Here is a 23,451-nt window from a genome sequence, read left to right as displayed (position 1 = left end):
ATAGGATCTGCCTCTGTTGCCCAGGCTGGAGTGCAGTGGCACAATCTAGGCTCACTGCAACCTCCACCTCTCGGGCTCAAGTGATCCTCCCACCTCAGCCTGCCAAGTAGCTGGGCCTACCGGTGCACTACCACACCTTGCTGATTTTTGTATTTTTTGTAGAAACGGGGTTTCACCATGCTGCCCAAGTTGGTCTCCAACTTGGGCAAAGGAGCCGGCTACCTTGGCCTCCCAAAGTGATGGGATTACAGGCATGAGCCACCACACCTAGCCAGAACATCTCTTTATGTGCTTATTTGCCACTTATATGTCTTCTTTGGTGAAATGTGTATTCAATTCTTTTGCCCATTTTTTTGTGTTTTGTTTTCTTATTACTGAATTTTGAAACTTTTGAATATCTTCTATACACAAGACCTTTTCCAGATATATAATATGGAATTATTTTCTCCCAGTTGCGCTTTGTTTTTTCATTCTCCTAATAGTTTTTCATTTTAATGAGATTTAATAATGAGATTCCTGTGTATCCAAGAAATCGTTCCCTATTCAAAGGTTAGAAGATAATCTATATTTTATTCTAGAAATTTTTTAAATGTTATATTTTGTAGTTGTTCTATGGTCCATTTGTGGTTAATTTTTTATATATTGTAAGATGTGGACTGAAGTTCCTTTTTTTGATATATGTAAATTTAATTGTTCAGGTGTCATTTGTTGCAAAGACTTTTATTTCACTACTGAATTGTCTTTGTATCTTTGCTGAAAAGGAATTGATCAAATATGTGTGAGTCTATTTCTGGACTGTGTATTCTGTTCTATTGATCTGTTTGTCTTTTTTTTTTTTTTTTTTTTTTTGAGACAGAGTCACTCTGTTTCCCAGACTGGAATGCAGTGGTGCAATCTTGGCTCACTGCAGCCTCCGCCTCCCGGGTTCAAGCCATTCTAGCTGGGATTATAGGCATGTGTCACCATGCATGGCTAATTTTTGTATTTTTTTAGTAGAGTCGAGGTTTCACCATGTTGGCCAGGTTGGTCTCCAATTCCTGACCTCAAGTGATCCGTTCACCTCAGCCTCCCAAAGTGCCGGGATTACAGGTGTGAGCCATCACACCCGGCCTGTAAGATTATTTTTGAATGTTTACTATTCCCAAGTATTATTTCCTAAATGAATTTTGAGAAAATTGATTTTTTGAGGATACTATATAAAACTGGGGATGTGAAGCATGCTTACGTCCTAGTGCAAATAAATATGACTCAAGTCAACCACGTCTTACTTTCAAAAAGCCTTCACCTAGAAAGGGGCCAGCTTCTCATCATCTGATTCAGAGAAACAGACACGTTAGGTAATAATCCCAGAGTAATTAGTCTTCAGCAAAGATGAAGACTATTTGTCTGTCTTTTTCAAATTCCACACTGTCTTGATTACTATAGTTTTGTAAGTCTTGAAATAGGTAATGTTAGTCCTTCCATTTGATTCTTTTTCAAAGTTTTGGCTATTCTACATCTTCAGCAGTTCCATCTGAAGTTTAGAATCAGCTTGTCAATTTCTTAAAAAATAATTGCTGGGATTTTGTTAGAGATTGCACTGAATCTGTAGATCAATAAGGAGAAAATTGACATCTTAACAATATTGAGTCTTGTGACCCATGACCATGGTACATCTTAACATTTATTTAGGTCTTCAGTTTTTCTCAGCAGAGTTTTATAATTTTTACTGTAGAGGTCTTTCATGTCTTTTCTTAGATTTATCCATAAGTTTATCATATTTCCAGCTGCTATTATAAATGATACTTTTTAATTTATATTTTTGGTTGTTCATTGCTAGTATATAGAATAGATAATACATATGTAATATATATATATTTTTATGTGTGTGTGTGTGTGTATATATATATGGAGAGAGAGAGAGTACTGGCTAGAACCTCTCCTACAATCTGGAAAAGAAATGGTGAGCGTGGGCATATTATCCTGTTTCTGATCTCAGGGCAAAAGTATTCAATCTTTCTTTCACCCTTAAATATTATGCTACCTGTAGGTTTTTTTTTTTTTTTTTTTGAAACAGAGTCTTGCTCTGTCGCCCATGCTGGAGTGCAGTGGTGCGATCTCAGCTCACTGCATACTCTGCCTCCTGGGTTCACGCCGTTCTCCTGCATCAGCCTCCTGAGTGGCTGGGACTACAGGCGCCCGCCACCATGCCCAGCTAATTTTTTTTTTTTTTTGTATTTTTAGTAGAGATGGGGTTTCACCGTGTTAGCCAGGATGGTGTCGATCTCCTGACCTCGTGATCCACCTGCCTTAGTCTCCCAAAGTGCTGGGATTACAGGCATGAGCCACCACGCCCAACCTTGTAGGTTTTTTATAAATGACCATATCAAGTTGAAGAACTTCCCTTCTACTCCTGCTTTAATGGAGTTTTTGAATCACAAATGGATGTTGGATTTTGTCAGATGCTTTTTATGCATTTATTGAAATATTTTTAGGGTTTTTAATTTTGCCATTATGGTAAATTACCTTGATTGATTTTGAAATATTATTCCATTCATAAACCCCACCTGGTTATGATGTACTATCACTTTGTAGGTTTTATGACTAGATTTGTTAAAATCTTGTTAAGAAATTTTATGTCTGTATGTATAAAAGACATGATCTGTACTTTTAGTGTCTTTGATTCTGAATTGAGGGTAATACTAGTCTCATAGAATTAACTAGGAAGTATTCCCTTCTTTTCAGTTTTTTGAAAGAGTTTGGTTAGAAATGGTATTATTTCTTCCTTAAATGTTTGGTAGACTTCAGCAATGAAGCCATCTCAGCCTGGAGTTTTTCATGTGTAGAAGGCTTAGCTACAAATTCAGTTTCTTTAACAGCTGCGGGGCTATTTGGGCTATCTGTTGCTTTTTTAGTGAGCTTTGGTAGTTTGTGTCTTTCAAGGGATTTGTCCATTTGATCTAAGTTGCCCCAGTGCTCTTTATCTGTTTGTGTAGATACTGTGATCATTTACCTTTACCTAAAATTTTGTTTTGTTTTGTTTTTTACAAACCCACTTTTATTTATTATTGTTTCATTAGTTTAAATCCTTGAGGGGTACAGCATCCCTTGGACTCTGTGTCCAATAGCTCTAGCAGGAAGACCGCTTCAGAATTTGGCACAAACCATGCCACTGTTTTCATGGGCCCAAGTTACCTTTCCCCAGATCACTCTGGTTTTGTTTGGTTTGCCACCAGGAGTCACCATGTTGTTCTTTGCTTTGTATACATAAGGACATCTCTTGCCCAAATAGAATTCTGTTTCCTCTCGGGCATAAACACCTTTAATTTTAAGAAGAGATGTATTCCCTTTGGTTCTGGAGACCCCACTTATAGCCAGCAAAAATGGCTTTGGACTACAGCCTGCTTTCCAGACGTATTTCCTTTTAGAAGTCCTGTTCCTAGCAGACCTCCCCAGGATCCAAGATGGTGAAGCAAGAATATTTATTTATTTATTTATTTATTTATGAGATGGAGTCTCGCTCTGTCGCCCAGGCTGGAGTGCAGTGGCGTGATTTTGGCTCACTGCAACCTCCACCTTTCGCGTTCATGCAATTCTCCTGACTCAGCCTCCTGAGTAGCTGGAATTACAGGTGGGCACTACGTGGCCTGGCTAATTTGTGTATTTTTAGTAGAGGTAGGGTTTTGCCATGTTGACCAGGCTGGTCTTTCACTCCTGACCTGAAGGGATCCACCCGCCTCTCAAAGTGATCCACTTGGATCCTCCTCAAGTGATCTATCTCCCAAAGTGCAGGGATTATAGGTATGAGCCACCATGCCCAGACTACCTGAAGAATTTTCTTTTCTTTTCTTTCTTTTTTCTTTTTTTTTTGAGACAGAGTTTCACTCTTGTTGTCCAGGCTGGAGTGCAATGGTGCGATCTTGGCTCACCGCAACTTCCGCCTCCCAGGTTTAAGTGATTCTCCTGCCCCAGCCTCCTGAGTAGCTGGGATTACAGGCATGCGCCACCACGCCTGGCTAATTTTGTATTTTTAGTAGAGACGGGGTTTCTCCGTGTTGGTCAGGATGGTCTCAAACTCCCGACTTCAGGTGATCCACCCACCTTGGCCTCCCAAAGTGCTGGAATTACAGGTGTGAGCCACCGCGCCTGGCCTACTTGAAGAATTTTTGTTTTGTTTTGTTTTTTTGAGATGCAGTCTGGCTCTGTGGCCCAGGCTGGAGTGCAGTGGCACGATCTGGGCTCACTGCAAGCTCCGCCTCCCAGGTTTACACCATTCTTCTGCCTCAGCCTCCTGAGCAGCTGGAACTACAGGCGTCGCCACCACGCCTGGCTAATTTTTTGTATTTTTAGTAGAGACGGGGTTTCACCGTGTTAGCCAGGACGGTCTCGATCTCCTGACCTCGTGATCCGCCCACCTCGGCCTCCCAAAGTGTTGAGATTACAGGCGTGAGCCACTGCGCCTAGCCTGAAGAATTTTTAAAAAATATTTTAGTTAATCACCAGCAAACCTGCATTATTTCAGCTTTTGTATGTCTGGAAAAGAATTTCATCTTTGCTTTTGAAAGGTATTTTCACTGGCTTTAGAATTCTAGGTTGACCGTTTCTAAATATTAGTACTGAAAGTTGGCCACACATCAGAGAAATGCAAATCAAAACCACAATGAGATACCATCTCACACCAGTTAGAATGGCGATCATTAAAAAGTCAGGAAACAACAGGTGCTGGAGAGGATGTGGAGAAATAGGAACACTTTTACACTGTTGGTGGGAGTGTAAACTAGTTCAACCATTATGGAAAACAGTATGGCGATTCCTCAAGGATCTAGAACTAGATGTACCATATGACCCAGCCATCCCATTACTGGGTATATACCCAAAGGATTATAAATTATGCTGCTATAAGGACACATGCACACGTATGTTTATTGCAGCACTATTCACAATAGCAAAGACTTGGAATCAACCCAAATGTCCATCAGTGACAGATTGGATTAAGAAAATGTGGCACATATACACCATGGAATACTATGCAGCCATAAAAAAGGATGAGTTTGTGTCCTTTGTAGGGACATGGATGCAGCTGGAAACCATCATTCTTAGCAAACTATCACAAGAACAGAAAACCAAACACCGCATGTTCTCACTCGTAGGTGGGAACTGAACAATGAGATCACTTGGACTCGGGAAGGGGAACATCACACACCGGGGCCTATCATGGGGAGGGGGGAGGGGGGAGGGATTGCATTGGGAGTTATACCTGATGTAAATGACGAGTTGATGGGTGCAGCACACCAACATGTCACAAGTATACATATGTAGCAAACCTGCACGTTGTGCACATGTACCCTACAACTTGAAGTTTAATAATAATAAATAAATTTAAAAAAAAAAAAAAAAAAAAAAAAAAAAAGAAAGTTGGCCACAGTGCGGTAGCTAACGCCTGTAATCCTAGCCCTTTGGAGAACTGAGGTGGGCAGATCACTTGAGGCCAGGAGTTCAAGACCGGCCTGGGCAACATGGTAAAACCCTGTCTCTACTAAAAATACAAACTTAGCCAGGTATGGTGGCGGGTGCCTGTAATCCCAGCTACTTAGGAGGCTGAGGCAGGAGAATCACTTGAACCCAGGAGGCAAAGGTTGCAGTCAGCTGAGATCGCACCACTGCAACTCCAGCCTGGGCGACAGCCTGTCTCTGTCTCAAAGAAAGAAAGAAAGTTGCTCCACTGTCTTCTCACTTGCATCACTTACATTGTTTTAGACAAGAAATCTCCTGTCATCCTTATCTTTCTTCCTCCATACATGTGTCTTTTCCAACCCCCTCTGGCTGCTTTTAAGATTTTCTTTTTCTTACTGGTGTTGATCAGTTTGGTCACATGTGCCTTAGTGTAGTTTCTCTTAGTTTTTTGTGCTTGGGAGTTCACTGAGCTTCACAGATTTGTGAGTTTCTACTTTTCATCAAAATTAGAAAAATTTCACATTTTTTCTATTCCTCCTGTGGGAACTACAATCACATACATATTAGGCTTCTTTAGGTCTTTCTTTTTTAGTCTTCTTTCTCTGTGTTTTTAGACAAGTTCAATTCCTATGCTGTAAGTTTGCTAATCTCTTAATATGTGTTTAATATGCCATTAATACGTTAATATGTGTTTAATATGCCATTAATCTTATTCAGTGTATTTTTTCTTCATTGTAGTTTTCATCTCTAAAAGTTAGATTTCAGTATTTTTATGTCTTATGTGTTTCTATTTAACATGTTCCATCTTTGCTCAAGATTTTTGAACATACGGAAGACAGATAAAATTGCTACCTTAATGTTCTTGTCTGCTAATTCTAACATCTGTGTCTGTTCTAGGTAGCTTGTGATTGATTGGCTTTTCTCCACATTGTGGGTCATTGAGCTTTGTTCTGGGTGCAGTTAAGGTACTTGGAAACAGTTTGATCCTTTCAAATTCTACTTTGTTTGTTTGTTTGTGTTGAGATGGAGTCTTGCTCTGTCCCAGAGGCTGGAGTGCAGTGGTGTGATCTCGGCTCACTGCAACCTCCACCTCCTGGGTTCAAGCGATTCTCATGCCTCAGCCTCCCAAGTAGCTGGGATTACAGGCGCGCGCCACCATGCTGGGCTAATTTTTGTATTTTTAGTAGAGATGGGCTTTTGCCATGCTGGCCAGGCTGGTCTCAAACTCCTGACCTCGTGATCCACCCACCTTGGCTTCCCAAATTGGTGGTATTACAGGCCTGAGCCACCACGCCCAGACCAAGTTCTACTTTTTAAAAAAATTTTACTTTAAGCTCTGGGATACATGTACAGCGTGCAGGTTTGTTACATAGGTATACATGTGCCATGGTGGTTTGCTGCATTATCAACCCGTCATCTAGGTTTTAAGCCCTGCATGCATTAGGTATTTGTCCTAATGCTTTCCCTCTCCTTGCACTCAAATTCTACTTTTAAGATTCGTTAAGGGGAACCAGAGCAGCATTTATTCTAGAGATCATGAATCCCTACTTCTTAAGGCAAGACACTTCTGAGAACTCTACCTAATGTAGCAGGAATTTTTGAGATTTTTCTGGCTGGCTGACAAAAATAGTCATTGTTCCTAGGCCTGTGTGAACATGGGGAGCTGTTCCCTTAAATCCTTTTGGATGATTATTTCCCTGGCCTCAGACAGTTTCCTCATACCATGTGCACTAATTAATACTCTACTGAATACTAGCGGGCAGGTCCTCTGCAGATCTCAGGAGCTCCCTTTCTGTTCGGCTCTTTTCTCTGTGGTACTCTTTTCTGAAAAAATTCGCCCCTTTGGTCTTCTCAGACTCTGAGCTCTGTGCCCTCAACTCTATTGAGTTTCACTTAGGTTTTCTCTCGCTGCCCCGTAGCCTGGGAACTCTCCCAAGGCAGTGATATCTAAGGGATCGCTATCCATCATTTACTAATATTCAGTTATTGAAACCATTGTATGCTTTGTCCAATTTTTGTTTCAGGCAGTAGGCAAGTTGAGTTGTTAATTACTATCGAGTCATTTTTAATTTTGATAAATAACTCCCCAATAAGTCCTCCGAAAAACTGTACAAGTTTACACTCCCATCAACATTTTATCAGAGTGTTCATTTCTGTGTACCATTACTACCACAAGGTATTATTCTTTTGTTTGTTTTTGTTAATCTGAGAAGCAAAAATAGGCATTTCATTATCATAGAAATTTTCTTATATTTTGAAATCAAGACTAGTAGTTGTCCAAAGAGTTACTGAGGGCCAGGTGCAGTGTCTCATACCTGTAATCCCTGCACTTTGGGAGGCCAAGGCAGGCACATCACCTGAGGTCAGAAGTTCAAGACCAGCCTGGTCACCATGGCGAAACCCCATCTGTACTAAAAATACAAGAATTAACTGGCGTGGTGACACGCACCTGTAGTCCCAGCTACTCAGAAGGCTGAGGCAGGAGGATAGCTTGAACCCAGGAGGCAGAAGTTGCAGTGAGCCAGGATCATGCCAGTGTACTTCAGCCTGGACAACAGCGAGAGACTCTGTCATACAAACACACAAAAAACGTTATTGAGAAAGTTATTTTTTAAAGTGATAAACACTTTTCTAGAATTTGTCATCATCTTGCATGCATAAACTATGCCCATTATAGATCATCTGCCATTTTTAGTTTAAGTTTAAAGTGGAATGAGAACTTAATGGAACTAATTCATCTGAGTTCAAATTCTAGTCTCTTACATTAATTCTACCCACCACTAATTACAGAGCTCTCTTAAGCTTTTCACCTTCATCTAGTCTTTCCAAAATATTCAGATTAATTTTCAGCGAAATAAGTACTCTTTCTATACTTATATTCCATCCATTTATAGAATAGGTAAGTAAATTACATAATTATAACAAATACATTTGACATAAATACACTGGGAAACAAACCTAAATTACTATTGGTAAACATGTAACTCAACTGGTAGAAATAGAAGTGCAAAGGCTCAAATAGAGTAACCTACCAGCTTTGATAGTACTCTGAGAATCAAGGAGGTTTCACAGAGGGTAAAGAGCATGTGGTTGGTAAACCTTGCAGTTCAGTTGAGGAAGGGTCACACAAAAGAGCTTCTGCTGATTTTTTTTTTTTTTTTCACTTGCATTCATTAATTATTCATGAAGTTGAGCACCTTTTGGTGTGGTTTTTGACTTTGTATTTCTTCAGTGAATTGTCATTTTTAATCCATTGTGTATTTTTTCTACTAAGATATGTTTCTTTCGTAATGACTTACAGCTCTTTACCTATTACACATATTAATCTGTTGTTACTTATGTGGCAGATAGTTTCTCCTGTTCTATTTTTGTTGTTGTTGTTAACTTTGTTTATGGTATCTTTCATCATGCAGGATTTTAAAATTCTTGTGAGATCAAACTCAATATTTTTCATCTCGATGTCTGTATGTTAGATATTGCTTTAAAAGACCTATCCCTACATCTAGACTTTTCTATTTCAAAAGTTGTGTAATTATGGAGTATTTCTCACTGACCCTTTGCCTATTTGCTCCATAGGAAGAATGAGTAAGGATTTTAGAAGATATTTAGCTAGTGATGAACCTTCTTTATACATATAGGTGAAGGGAATGGGGCTAAATATTGATCCTTTAATAGCTAGTCAGAGATAAATCTTTAAATATTTGTCTTTAAATATTTAAATACTTGTTTTAATATTTAGATTTAAATATCTTTAAATCTTTAAATATTTGTTTATCCCTGGTTTTGGGGGAGTTTTGTTTGTTTGTTTGAGACAGGGTCTTGTTCTGTTGCCCAGGCTGGAGTGCATGGTGTGATCATGGCTCACTGCAGCCTTGACCTCTGGGAGTCATTCCTCACACCTTAGCCTCCCAAGTAGCTTGGAGCCACAGGCACATAGCACCATGCCTGGCTAATTTTTTTTTTTTTCATAGAGATGGGGTCTCCCTGTGTTCCCAGGCTGGTCACAAACCCCTAGGCTCAAGTAGTCTTCCCACTTCGGCCTCTCAAAGTGCTGGGCATTATAGGCATGAGCCGCCACACCAGGGCCTATTCCCAGTTTTTAAAAACTAGGCATCATTATGTATGCTTCGATTTCGTATTACAAATTACTGGAATTTTTATTCTGTTGCCCAAGTTGGGCTAGATTTCTACTATCTCTTAAATTACTAATTTGATTAAAAATATCATTTTGCTTACACACAGGATTGAAGTTGTGTTTGCTGGCTTGACCATTACTCAGAGATAAAACTAGAACAAAGACTGGTTTTGAGAATGATGAAACATGAAAATTATATGCAAAACTAAAAATGTATATGCTTCATAGAAAGCCTAAGAATTATAATGTTATAACCCAAGAACATTTGAAAAATCCTTATATTAAACATGGTACTATAGTTTTTAAATGTATGTATGAAAGAAAATTATAATTTGGACATAGAGATCAAAATTTTAAATCATAATACTTTTAAAACCAGTAGCAGCTTTTCAGTCCTCATTTTGTTTGTTTGATTAGGATTTTTGGTGTTTTACACTGTTGATCTGTCTCTCTCTCTCTCTCTTTTTTTTTTTTTTCCAGACATGTTCTTACTCTGTTGCCCAGGCTGCAGACCAGTGAGCCTCAACCTTCTGAGCTCAAACAATCCTCCTGTCTCAGCCTCCTGAGTAGCTGAGACTATAGGTGCATGCCACTATGCCCAGCTAATTTTTAAACATTTTTTATACAGATGGGATCTCCCTGCATTGCCCAAGCTGGTCTTGAACTCCTGGGCTCAAGCAGTCTTCCCACCTTGGCCTCCCAAAGTGCTAGGATTACAGACATGAGCCTTCGTGCCAGCCTGAACCTACTATCTTCTTTTGCTTTTCTTCTCTACTCTCCAACCCTCCCTCTGAACTTGTTCTTCCTGTTGGGCTGGGAGGCAGGACATTGGTGGCTTAATCATGGACTCTCAAGAGTCACTGCTAGCTGAATTTGAATCCCAGCACCCTAATTACATAGATGCCCTTGGGCAAGATATTTTACTTCTCTGAGCTTCAGCTTTCTTACCTATAAAGTGGAAATAGTTCTCCTACCAAGAGTTGTCCTGATAATGCAATCAGATAATGGTGCACTGCCTGCCCCAAGGCAATAACTCCAAGCATATTGTTCCCTGTCAGTGAACGGTAGGAGGGTGGTTCACCCAGGTAATTTGACACCAAAACTTGAATACTTTGAATCTTTTTTTTATTATTATTATACTTTAAGTTCTAGGGTACATGTGCACAGCATGCAGGTTTGTTACATATGTATACATGTGCCATGTTGGCGTGCTGCACCCGTTAATTCATCATTTACATTAGGTATATCTCCTAATGCTATTCCTCCCCGCTCCCCCTACCCCATAACAGGCCCGGGTGTATGATGTTCCCCATCCTGTGTCCAAGTGTTCTCATTGTTCAATTCCCGCCTATGAGTGAGAACATGTGGTGAACCTTCTTTTTAACTTACCTCTCATAGTCACTCAGTCTTCAAGTCCTATTAATACTACTTTTAAAAGTATCTGGAATCTACCCACATCTTTCCCTCCCTACTCAGAGCTACTGGCTTGGTCCCAGCACCATCTTCTGTTAATCCAGCTGTCTCCAGATTAACATCCCTGTCTCCATTCTTATCCATTCCTAATAGTCTCATGCCTCACGGACCCCAGGGAGACCTTTCCGATAACTGCCCCCATTGCCTGCAGGATAAAAGATAAATCCCTTATTTAGTCGTAAGACCCCTCTTAACATGGTCTTATTTTCATGCCTGTTTCATATCTCATTATTGAAGTAGTTACTGCCATAAATATCTTGCAAAAACTTATTATAAAACAAATTCAAGTTTTTGATAAGAAATTTGAGAAATTAAAAAACATAAAAGAAAATGTACCCATAATCTCACCATTATCATTTTGGGTTTGTTCTCTAATTTTTAATGCATATATTTACATATCTTGAATCAAATTGCATATTTAGCTTTCTTTGTCCCCACAAAAGAAAATTTTTATTTCCATTTTTAAAAGTGTGCACAAATATAGGCGTTATTTGAAAACATAGAAAATGGCAGATCCTATTTATGACTCATACATTTGCCACTTCTCCCAAATTCCCTAATCTCATTTCCTTTTTGCCTGTGTTTATAAGTAGAAATGCATAGATGTTTTATTCCATTTTTATTTTTTTTGTTTTTTTGAGATGGAGTCTCACTCTGTCGCCCAGGCTGGAGTGCAGTGGTGCTTCTCAGCTCACTACAACCTCTGCCTCCCAGATTCAAACAATTCTTCTGCCTCAGCCTCCCCAGTAGCTGGGATTACAGGCTGGCACCAGCACGCCCAGCTAATTTTTTGTATTTTTAGTAGAGACCTGGTTTCACTATGTTGGCCAGGCTGGTCTTGAACTCCTGACCTCAAGTGATCTGACCTGCCTCAGCCTTCCAAAGTGCTGGGATTACAGGCATGAGCAATCACGCCTGGCCTTATTCCATTTTTTAAATGACATATGAATTTTTATAACAATTTTTTTTTGTTTTTTTAATTATCATACTTTAAGTTCTAGGGTACATGTGCACAATGTACAGGTTTGTTACATATGTATACATGTGCCATGTTGGTGCTGCACCCGTTAACTCGTCATTTACTTTAGGTATATCTCCTAATGCTATCCCTCCTCTCTCCCCCCTCCACACAACAGGCCCCGGTGTGTGATGTTCCCCTTCCTGTGTCCAAGTGGTCTCACTGTTCAGTTCCCACCTATGAGTGAGAACATGCGGTGTTTGGTTTTCTGTCCTTGCGATAGTTTGCTCAGAATGATGGTTTCCAGCTTCATCCATGTCCCTACAAAGGACATGAACTCATCCTTTTTTATGGCAGCATAGTATTCCATAGTGTATGTGTGCCACATTTTCTTAATCCAGTCTGCCACTGATAGACATTTGGGTTGGTTCCAAGTCTTTGCTATTGTGAATAGTGCTGCAATAAACATACGTGTTCATGTGTCTTTATAGTAGCATGAGTTATAATCCTTTGGGTATATACCCAGTAATGGCATGGCTGGGTCAAATGGTATTTCTAGTTCTAGATCCTTGAGGAATTGCCACACTGTCTTCCTCAATGGTTGAACTAGTTTATAGTCCCACCAACAGTGTAAAAGCATTCCTATTTCTCCACATCCTCTCCAGCACCTGTTGTTTCCTGACTTTTTAGTGATCGTCATTCTAACTGGTGTGAGATGGTATCTCATTGTGGTTTTGATTTGCATTTCTCTGATGGCCACTTTCAGTTAACTTGTTAAAGGTGATGGTAGTTGCAACCTTGTATTGAGTGACTGCTGTGTGCCTGACATGTAATTGCTCATCTTACACAGTAATTCCCATTTGACTAGTGAGGGAACTGTGTGGCTAATAGTGTCTTTGTCAGCTCTGCCTCACCCGTGGATACCTCAACATATGGGTATGTGACAACTGTCAACCAGTCTTCCCCCACTGCTGGATATTCATGGTTTCTTATTTTCCGCTATTATAAAAGAAGTAGTCACTATTTTTGCATGTTAGTCTATGTCTTCATTTCACATTGTTTCCCAATAAAGGTTACTAGAAGTGAATATTTTAAAAGTTTTGACACATATTGCCACTTGCCTTCCTGAAAGGTTATGCCAGTTTACAGGGAGTGATTAATTCTAATGGGAGGGAAAGCAGAGAAAGGGAGTGACATTTCATAGAGGAGGTGACATTTGAGCTGGATCCCACAGGATGAATAGGGCTTTGCTGGAAGAGAGGCAGAGTGGACTGAACCTTCCAGACAGGAGGAGGAAGTGAGAGCAAAGGCTCCGGGGCTGGAGAGAGCCTTTGCCTCCTCAGAGGCCGTGCGTTCCCTGTACTTATTTGCAACCAGAAGTCCTCGTCATTTACTTATTTTATAATTGACAGGAAAGATAATCAGAATAAAGCCACAGAGAGAGTTAAGATTCTCATATGTGACTCTGCCCTTTCATGTATTTAGAAACCAACTCAAATGATAACTTTTTTGAAGTTCTGAAACATGCTAGTCTATTTCTTTTTTCCTTTTCCCAAAGGAGGGAAAAATACCCCGAGGATTCAGTATAATTGGGAAACTCATCAAACCTCTCTGGTGCCAGCTGCTTCCCTGAATGTTAAGGACAAGAGCAGCATATTTGACATTGGTCCTACTGTGGATAGGATTCATCACCTACCATCCTTTAGTTAAATGCAAGGAGAAGGGCATTAACTTTTTGCGTTTAGCAGGATTTATATCCATTTGCTTGATAAAATCGATGAAAGTAACTAAAGCCTATTTTTAAACTTGGGATAAGTGCCAGACACTAGGGAGTCAAGTTATACAGTAGGTAGAGCTGTAGCCAGATTTCAGCCTTTATCGGAGCACTGCTGTGTCTGTAGTTCTCTCTTTCCGGGCTAGAGCAAGTGCTGAAAGCCAAGGTGATAAAGGTGACAGGGTAAGGGAGCTGTTCTGAGCTGGGGAGGCTTCCATATGTCACTTTGTACTAATTCTATGATTGCAGCTTGAAATGCAATATGGCCAGTAAGCCATTTCCCATCATATTTTGAAGAAGACAACTTATACATTAAGAATTAAGTTAATAAAATATGTCTAAAGCTGCCAAAGTACCTCAGGACAAATAGGATTTTGTTTTTGCATCTGATATGTATACTGCTACTGGGAAGATTTGGTATATCTGGCGTTCATGTAGCTTATACAGTGTGAATTTATATTGTAAACTTATATTTTCTCAAAAACTTAAAAACAGGCAATGTGGCATGGTAACAGAATAACAGGGTTCACCCAGAAGACACGGGTATATATCCCACAGCGCTATTTTGCCAGTCAAGGCCTTTCTTTCTGTAATTTAACTTATTAAAAGGAGGAAGCTGGCTGGGTGCAGTGGCTCACCCCTGTAATCCTAACACTTTGGGAGGCCAAGGTAGGTGGATCGCTTGAGGTCAGGAATTTGAGACCAGCCTGGCCGACATGGCAAAACCCCATCTCCACTCAGAATACAAAAACTAGCTGTGCGTGGTAGCGCACACCTGTAATCCCAGCAATTAGGGAGGCTGAGTGAGGCAGGAGAATTGCTTGAACCCAGGGGGCAGAGGTTGCAGTGAGCCAAGATCATGTCACTGCACTCCAACCTGGGCGACAGAGTGAGACTCCGTATAAAAAAAAAAGAGAAAGTATGAATTTACCTTAAAACCTTACCATGAAATAAAAATTAGGGAATTAGGGAAATGTGAATTACAGATTGTTTTAACATAAATTGTGGGGTGTGTGTGTGTGTTTCTTTTTTTTTTTTGCTTTTAAGGAAGTATAATACAGGTTAAGTGTCGCTTATCCAAAATGCTTGAGACCAGAAGTATTTTGAATTTGGGGTTTTTCAGATTTGGAAATATTTGCATTACATTGGTTGAGCCTTCCTAATCCAAAAATCCAAGATCTGAATTACTCCCTTGGAGCATTATGTTAGCATTCAAAAAGTTTCACATTTTGAAGTATTTCAGATTTCAGATTTTCAGATAAGGGATACTCAGCCTGTAATAGGAATAGATGAAGTGATGAAATAATCTGTTGGACCAGATTTACTTGACAGCTAAGAAATCTTTTTTGTTTGTTTTTGAGATGGAGCCTTACACTATCGCCCGAGCTGGAGTGCAGTGGTGCCATCTCTGCTCACTGCAAGCTCCGCCTCCCGGGTTCAAGCAATTCTCCTGCCTCAGCCTCCTGAGTAGCTGGGATTACAGACATGCACTGCCACGCCCAGCTAATGTTTTATTTTTAATAGAGACGGGGTTTCACCTTGTTGGCCAGGCTGGTCTCGAACTCCTGACCTCGTGATCCGCCCACCTCGACCTCCCAAAGTGCTGGGATTACAGGCATAAGCCACCGCACCCAGCCAGCTAAGAAATCTTTATCATGCATTTAAATGGCTTTAGACACAGTCCAACAGAATTGCTGCGGCCACTCTCCCATCTGTCTCTTGTTCTGCAAATGTCTCCTCAGAAGGCAGTCAGCAAGTGGAAGTATTTATTCCTTATTACGTCCAGTGAAGCCTTAAAGGAATCAAGCGTACTTTCTTCTTAAGGTTCTTGCAATCTATTAATTAGATAATGTATATAAAACTCCTAACACTATACTGACACTTCTTAATGTTAGAAGTAGGAGGGAGAGGAGTTGTAATTTTTGCTTTATTATGATGATTGTGGTTGTTATTGTGGCTATTATTTTTATTATTTATATTGTTTTACAATTCTGATACTTATTTCCACCTTTCTAGACTTTTCTCCAGTCCTGTCAAAAGAATATGTATATTGGAGCCTGTGTCCTAAATACCATTTATCTGTCTATGAAAGGGAGGCTAGAGTTTGATACATAGAAAATATGCAAATCTGCCCCGAGCCAGGCATGCAGCTCTCTGCTGAGCGTAAACTGCTGGCAGTTAGGGTGTCCTTGCTAAGTGACAAACTTCGTCTGAAAGGGAAGCTCATGCCCATTCATGAAAACTTACTTCCTCAAAATTTCTGCATTAAGATAGTGAAAATGAGATCTTTACCAACTGCTCTTGGCAACTTAAAAGTTTCAAAATCAAATGTGAATGGAAGCCTAAGAAGGAAAGCCTTCAGTCTACAACCTAATGTTTCATTTCACCAACACTGTGTCTGCCTTTTAATTTCTTTAGATAATATTTTCAGACTAAAACAGGAAATCTCCTTGTTTAGATTAGGATTATTTGGCCTCTTCTTAAACACCCATAGGTTTCAAAATTTAAACCATCAATTTGTTTCCCGTTGGTGATTGTGCCCTTTCTCTAATAGCATGCGCTTTCTTACGTATTTGGAGAGAAGGAATATTTTTTAAATAACACATTTTAAAAGTGTAAAGTTATTTTATCTGCGTAAACTGCTTGCATAGGTTTTATAAGTCTTTTAAAATACTCAATGCAATTGAGTATAAGAATTTAGGGTTAGTTTGCATTACTACTGTGGTTGACATAGTAAATGCATTTTTACTTCTTTTAATGAAAGTGATGCTATTCATTTTATATGGACTATAAAGTTTTGTCTTAGGAAAAAACATACGTAATTCTGGATTCTTTAATAAAACTTCCCTTACTGCCTAGATTCCCAATTCTCTTCATTTTTATTATGCTCCAAGCTTTTATCACTTAACTTTGTTTAACTAGTACCTATGCACCCTTTATAACTTAATCTTCCCCTTCAATTATTTCATAGGTTTCAGTCTTAACTTCCTGAATTTACTGTAAGTTCCTTGATGACAGATAACTGCCTTATAGCTGGGGTATATTCTACAAGAATCTCAGTTGTGCTACACATAGTTGTTGATGAAGAAAGGTTCTAATCAGCATCAGTAAACTTCATCTGTTTGTATTACATTGGATGTCTTGATGCCACATCAAAATTAATATTAGAAATGTGTATCTACTTCTTCCCCAGGTTAACCAGCTTCGTGGCATCCCCAAGCTTCTGCAGCTCCTAAAAGTTCAGAATGAAGACGTTCAGCGAGCTGTGTGTGGGGCCTTGAGAAACTTAGTATTTGAAGACAATGACAACAAATTGGAGGTGGCTGAACTAAATGGGATACCTCGGCTGCTCCAGGTGCTGAAGCAAACCAGAGACTTGGAGACTAAAAAACAAATAACAGGTAGTGCTTACTGAACGTTGTAGAACGTAACACATTTGCACCCCAGCCAGATGCCTTACGTCATCTCTTTTTCTTAAGTTTCCTGGAGCAAATGATTGATGGGCTCATTGTTATGCTAGAGATGGCTTTAAAGGAACATGGTTACCTGCTGGCTTAGACTCCAGATTTGAGCCATATTTGAATTGCCTTTTTTTTTTTTTTTTTTTTTTTTTAGACAGAATCTTGCTCTATCACCCAGGCTGTAGTGCAGTGGCACAGTCTTGGCTCACTGCAACCTCTGCCTCTGGGGTTCGAGCAATTCTGCCTCAGCCTCCCTGGTAGCTGGGATTACATGCATGTGCTACCACACCCGGCTAATTTTTGCATTTTTAGTAGACACCATGTTTCTACTAAAGTTTAGTTTCATCATGTTGGCCAGGCTGGTCTCGAACTCCTGACCTCGTCCGCCCGCCTCGGCCCCCCAAAGTGCTGGGATTACAGGCATGAGCCATGAGCCACTGCGCCCAGCCTGAATTCCTTTTTTCTGAAAGGGAAAATGTTCTGCGGCTTTTGCTTGATATTCTTAATTAGGAACTCTATGCACCTTTGACTAAATGTCTTTAAAACAACTTGACAAGACTCACTGTAATAAAAATTCTGCTTAAATTCACTAACAGCCCACTTTGTAGTTTAAGAACATGTAGGGTTTCACTGTTATCCCAGGTGCCCTAAACCTTCTAAAGAAAACTGACAAGAATCACACTCAGTTGTTCGTATTATTTGCTCAATAACCGGCTTGCTGGATCTCTAGAAAAAAAATGAAATGGAGAGTCATGTAGTTTTCCCATGTGGAGAATCAATTTAATCAAATTAATCAAATATTAGAAGCTGTTTTTTCCAATCTTTCCATTATCTGGACTCCTCTCAGTACCACCTCCTTAGCTCACTGCAACCTTAAAGAAAGAAGAGTAACTGGATGTGTTTGTTTTTTTGATTGTCTACTTCACATTTTTGTTCAAATACTGATTTGAGCAAATGTCTCCTTTTTATGCAATGAATTGGAGAGATGGACTAATCAGATAGAATTAAAACAGCAGTGTTAGTAATATGTCCTCTAAGCATGAAGAGGAGGGGCTAGTTTCATTTAAATGAACAGTCATATGATAAAAGAGAAAATGATTTATTGATGTTCCAGAAAAATCACTCTCCCTGCCATCACCATCAGCTCTCCACTTGTGCTCCCTGCACACAGTACAAAGAGTGAAGGAGGGGCTGGGTGCAGTAGCTCATGCCTGTAATCCCAGCACTTTGGGAGACAAAAGCAGGGGGATTGCTTGAGCCCAGGAGTTCAAGATCAGCCTGGGCAACACAGTGGGACCCTGTCTGTACGAAAAATAAGGACTTAGCCAGGCGTGGTAGTGGTGTGTGTCTGTAGTCTCAGTTACTCGGGAGGCTGAGGTGGGAGGATTGCTTGAGCCCAGGAGGTCGAGGTTGGTACAGTGGGCCATGATTGCACCACTGTACTTCAGCCTGGGCAACAGAGTGAGACCTTATCTCAAAAGAATTAAAAAAGATTGCAGGAGGCATAGCTGAGTGCAATCATCAGTAAATTTTTATTAAATATCTTCAGTGTCTCAGAGATGTACATACATTTTCTAATTTAATTATCACAAAAACCTTGGGTTTCTAGATATTATCAGGTGTTATATGTCAGTTTTATAGATGAGGAAACATGCTCAAAGAATATATATCATAGAAGAGATTTTTTTAAAATTAACTATGTATAATAGTTGACAGTGTTCTGGTAAATACTTTTAAAGGAAGTACTCCACAAATACTGTTTTAAATTGAATTGAATATATTTTGCTCTTCTACCTTATTCATTTAGTTATACGATAGGTTTAATTTCTCTATAAAGACTTTGTCATTGTCTCTACTCGCTTTGTATCTTAAAATATCACATTTTTAAAAAATTCAACATTCATGTTAGATTTGGGGTTACATGTGCAAGTGTGTCACATGGGTATATTGTGTGGTGCTGAGGTTTGGGGTACAAATGGTCCTGTCATCCAGGTACTCAGCGTAGTACCCAATAGATAGTTTTTCAACCCTTGCCCCCATCCTTTCCTCCCTGTTTTAGTCATCTTTATGTCCATGTATACCCAATGTTTAGCTCCCATTTATAAGTGAGAATATGTAGTATTTGATTTTTTGTTTTTGCATTAATTTGCTTAGGATAATGACCTCCAGCTATATACATATTGCTAAATATCACGTTTTAAATTCTGATGTATTTTAATTTTATAAAACTATGTGAGGTACCATGCTACTCTCTCTACTCTCTTTTTTTTTTTCTTTTCTTGAGATGGAGTCTTGCTTTGTCGCCCAGGCTGGAGTGCAGTGGCACGATCTCAACTCACTGCAACCTCTGCCTCCGGGGTTCAAGCAATTCTCCCTGCCTCAGTCTCCCAAGTAGCTGGGGTTACAGGCACTCACCACTACGCCCAGCTAATTTTTTGTATTTTTAGTAGAGACAGGGTTTCGCCATGTTGGTCAGGCTGGTCTCGAGCTCCCGACCTCAGGCAATCCTCCTGCCTCCACCTCCCAAAGTGCTGGGATTACAGGCATGAGCCACGGCGCCTGGCTCGTACCGTGCTACCCTCTTGCCAGCATTTTGTCATGTCCTATGAGGGATTTCTTTTCATATCCATGATTTGTAGTAAAATGCCTGTAGAAATTAAAAGTGATTCCATTCATTTAACCAACATTTACAGAGCAGCTTTCAGAGGTTGGGCACTGAGAATCACAGCCTAGGAAGGGTGTGGATTTGGGTTTTTTTTGTTTTCGTTTTTGTTTTTTTAAAGGATGGGGATCTCACTGTGCTGCCTAGGCTGGTCTCCTGGGCTCATGAGATCCTCCTGCCTCAGCCTCCTGAGTAGCTGGGACTGCAGGGACACGCCACTGCACCCACATTGGATTTTGTTTCTCCATCTACTAGTTTTATAGCTCCTGAAAAAGTTCATCACTTACCTCCATTCACATAGAGCAGAGGTAAGCAAACATTTTCTGTAAAGGGTAAGACAGTGAACATTTTAGCCTTTGTAGGTCATACAGATTCAGTAGCAATTCTCAATTGTGTTGTAATGCAAAAGCAGCAATAGACAGCATTTCCTGATGGGGTTGTTTCATTGTGGACCTTACAAGAGGAATAGGCTTTGGATTGGTGTTTTGAAGGAGGATGAAAGTTATTCCTGGCAAAGTGAGCATCACTAGCAGGGCAAAGAGGCAGAAAGAAGCTAGCTGCCAGTCATTTAGAGGAAACATGGAAAATAGCGTGATTTGGAGTTAGGGTGCCTGGTAGTTAGAAAGCTTGGGAAGTGTGTGTGTGCTTGCATGTGTCGAGGGAACAAGCCATTGAAGCACGGTTCCTCTTCTCCTGCATAGGCAATAGGAGACTAACGTCAGAGAACATTCTGTGATGTTGATTCCATATGAAACCATTCAGGCATCATTAGATCAGCTATAGAGTTGATAAATGGAAGTTGATTGTACAGCACCCAGGATTTCTAGTATAAGCCAAACATCCCTCCTGGAGGGTGTTCATTACATGCTAATTGAACCGAACAGACATTTGAACATTTGATACAAATCTTTCTAAATTACTCCCTGTGGCTCTACTAATAGAAGAGCTAAATAAGGGCTTTCTGGGCCTCGGAAATAAATTGTTAACCTAATATAGACACGTTTATATCTTTGTTTAGAAACACAAAGAAAGTAAGTATATATGTGAATCTTACTGGTCTATTGCTTAGACCTTTTTTTTTTTCTGAACCTCTCTATTACGTGTTGGTCACTAAGCTAGGGCTTTCTATTTTTTTTGTCCAGTTTCTCCTGACAAGTCCATAAGAGGTGGAAGCATAATTGGTGATTTACATATGATCTGTATGAGACTCAGAGGGGTTAATTGCCCAAGGTTGTATAAATAGTAAAGTACAAAGCCCAGGTTTGAACCTAGTTGTATCTGAGTGTTTTGCTGTCATCTTGCCTACTTTTGAGGCACGTGATGACTCATTTCTGTAGTCTTTGAGACTCCCATCAGAGAGCTCTTCCTTGCTCCTGTTTGACCCTTCCTCTCTATTCTTTTTTTTTTTTTTTTTTTTGAGAAGGAGTTTCACTCTTGTTACCCAGGCTGGAGTGCAATGGCGCGATCTCGGCTCACTGCAACCTCTGCCTCCCAGGTTCGAGCAATTCTCCTGCCTCAGCCTCCCGAGTAGCTGGGATTATAGGCATGAGCCACCATGCCAAGCTAATTTTGTATTTTTAGTAGAGACGGGGTTTCTCCATGTTGATCAGGCTGGTCTCGAACCTCCTGACCTCAGGTGATCCGCTGGCCTCGGCCTTCCAAAGTGCTGGGATTACAGGCGTGAGCCACCGTGCCTGGCCCCCTCTCTTCTTGTCTCTGCCTTGGTTCAAGCTGTCTTCATCTCTCGCTCTACTCCTGCAGTAGTAGCCTCTTTCTTACCTGGCCGCTGGGATTCAGTATTGCACATTGCCAGACCATCCTCCATTCTGCTTCTAGTGTTGTCTTTCTAATAAACATACTGTCCCACTGTGCTCCCTGCTTCCCGTGAGATGAAGCCCGTACTCTGTAGTATCCCACACAAAGGTGTTATGATGTGAGCCTGATGATCATTGGCAGCAGGGTCTCCTCTCATCGTCTTCCAGCCTAAGTTCTGAAATCCTAAAGAACCTGCTGGTCTGCTCTATGCCTGTTTTCTGTCTTGGTGTCTCTCTGCTGCTGTCTTAGAGTGGAATCCTTTTGCACACTTAAACCGCCTGGAGAACCCGCTCATCCTTCAATAGTTGGCTCAACTTCACTTCTCTGAAGCATTTCAAATGCCATCTTTCCATATTTTACTCTGTTTCCTCCCGACTTTCAGCAGAACTTTGAAGAAAGGGGCGTCTCTGAGCCGCATTTGCATCCTTTAATATTAAGTTGCCACTTCTGCCATGCCATATATTTAATCGCAGAATGAACTGTGGTGCTCACGTTAGTTTCTCAACAACTGTGGATGTCTGACCAAATGTGAGAAAGAGTCTTCTGGCCTGGAAATACCTAGAATACATACCAGTAAGAGAGTCAGGTGTGTTTTAAGATAAGACCTTCATTTTTCTAGCCAAAATATACAAAATGAACCATCTGTTTCTACGCGTGCATAAGAAGTTTAGCATCACTGGGAACGAATCTAAACTCACTGACTTTCCTGACATTTCCAGTAGTAGCCTAGGATCTTCTCTTCTAATGAAAGAACTTTAGGATCAAAGACACCCCCACTCCCCCCAACCCCGGTGAGATTGTTCTTTCTCCCTTACTGAGTGAGTGTGGTAGTGTTCCCGTAATTGAAATGAGAACGGCACATCTTAGTCTCAGAAGTTCATCTTCAAGGTCACTGAGTAGTGAGCATTGGCTGGAGTGAGCAGGGATATACCTTGGATGAAAACGGACAAGTCATGGTAAGAGTGCAGCGGGGGTTCTTATCCCTCTCTCATTACATATGAAAGAGTCAGAGGTGATGGTCAGTGAAATGTGCTGAAACTGCGTATTAATCTCTGCATGTTTTGTAGAAGTACTTAATTGGATTGCTATATTTTAATAAAATACTCAAAATGTTTTGCTATAAAATATTATGTACTTTCTTTAAGTAATTGTATATTATTTTATTCTGCATTCATAATGTATAACAAGGTACCCTGGGTTTATATATAACTTGAAATACATGACTTTTTAAATAATCTGATATTCCAGGTAAGTTTTGCAAAATTTAAGTGAAAGGAGGGGTATATCTATGTAAGGGAAATTGTAAAAAAAAAAAACAAAAACAAAAACAAATCCTCCCACTCTTTGACCGCTTTGAAAAACACGGTTAAAAAGAACCAGTTTTCTTTCTTGTCCTTGTTCGAGCGGTCATTGTCATCATCTTTTCCTCCTCATTCTTTTTCACTGAAGATAGGCATTTATTTAATCAGAAAATTTGGAAGTTTTGCTGCCTAAGTGTTAAGGCAGATTTGTTAAATTACTATATTTTCTGTCCTAGAGGTCATTACATTTATTTATTTATTTATTTATTTATTTATTTATTTATCTTGAGACGGAGTCTCACTCTGTCGCCTAGGCCAGAGTGCAGTGGCGTTATCTTGGCTCACTGCAAGGTCCGCCTCCCTGGTTCACACCATTCTCCTGCCTCAGCCTCTGAGTAGCTGGGACTACAGGTGCCTGCCACCACGCCCGGCTAATTTT

The 23,451-nt window shown here is 40.2% G+C and overlaps 1 protein-coding gene and 1 pseudogene across 2 annotated transcripts in view; one reads left to right on the top strand and one right to left on the bottom strand.

Moving 5' to 3' along the window:
* The window catches only part of PKP2 (plakophilin 2), a 108,524-nt gene that overhangs the window by 31,118 nt on the left and 53,955 nt on the right, over positions 1–23,451 (top strand). For both annotated transcript variants that reach the window (XM_007968132.3, XM_073020618.1), the window contains exon 5: positions 16,967–17,174. In XM_007968132.3, the coding sequence (XP_007966323.3) occupies positions 16,967–17,174 (208 nt within the window). The remainder of the gene's footprint in view (positions 1–16,966; positions 17,175–23,451) is intronic.
* On the bottom strand, positions 2,706–6,372 carry LOC119621311 (large ribosomal subunit protein eL33 pseudogene; annotated as a pseudogene).

This window comes from Chlorocebus sabaeus, chromosome 11, assembly GCF_047675955.1.
Source record: "Chlorocebus sabaeus isolate Y175 chromosome 11, mChlSab1.0.hap1, whole genome shotgun sequence".
In the NCBI taxonomy this organism is placed as follows: Eukaryota; Metazoa; Chordata; class Mammalia; order Primates; family Cercopithecidae; genus Chlorocebus; species Chlorocebus sabaeus.
The sequence above is the reverse complement of the archived record's forward strand: the minus strand, read 5'-3'. Positions and strand labels throughout refer to the sequence as shown.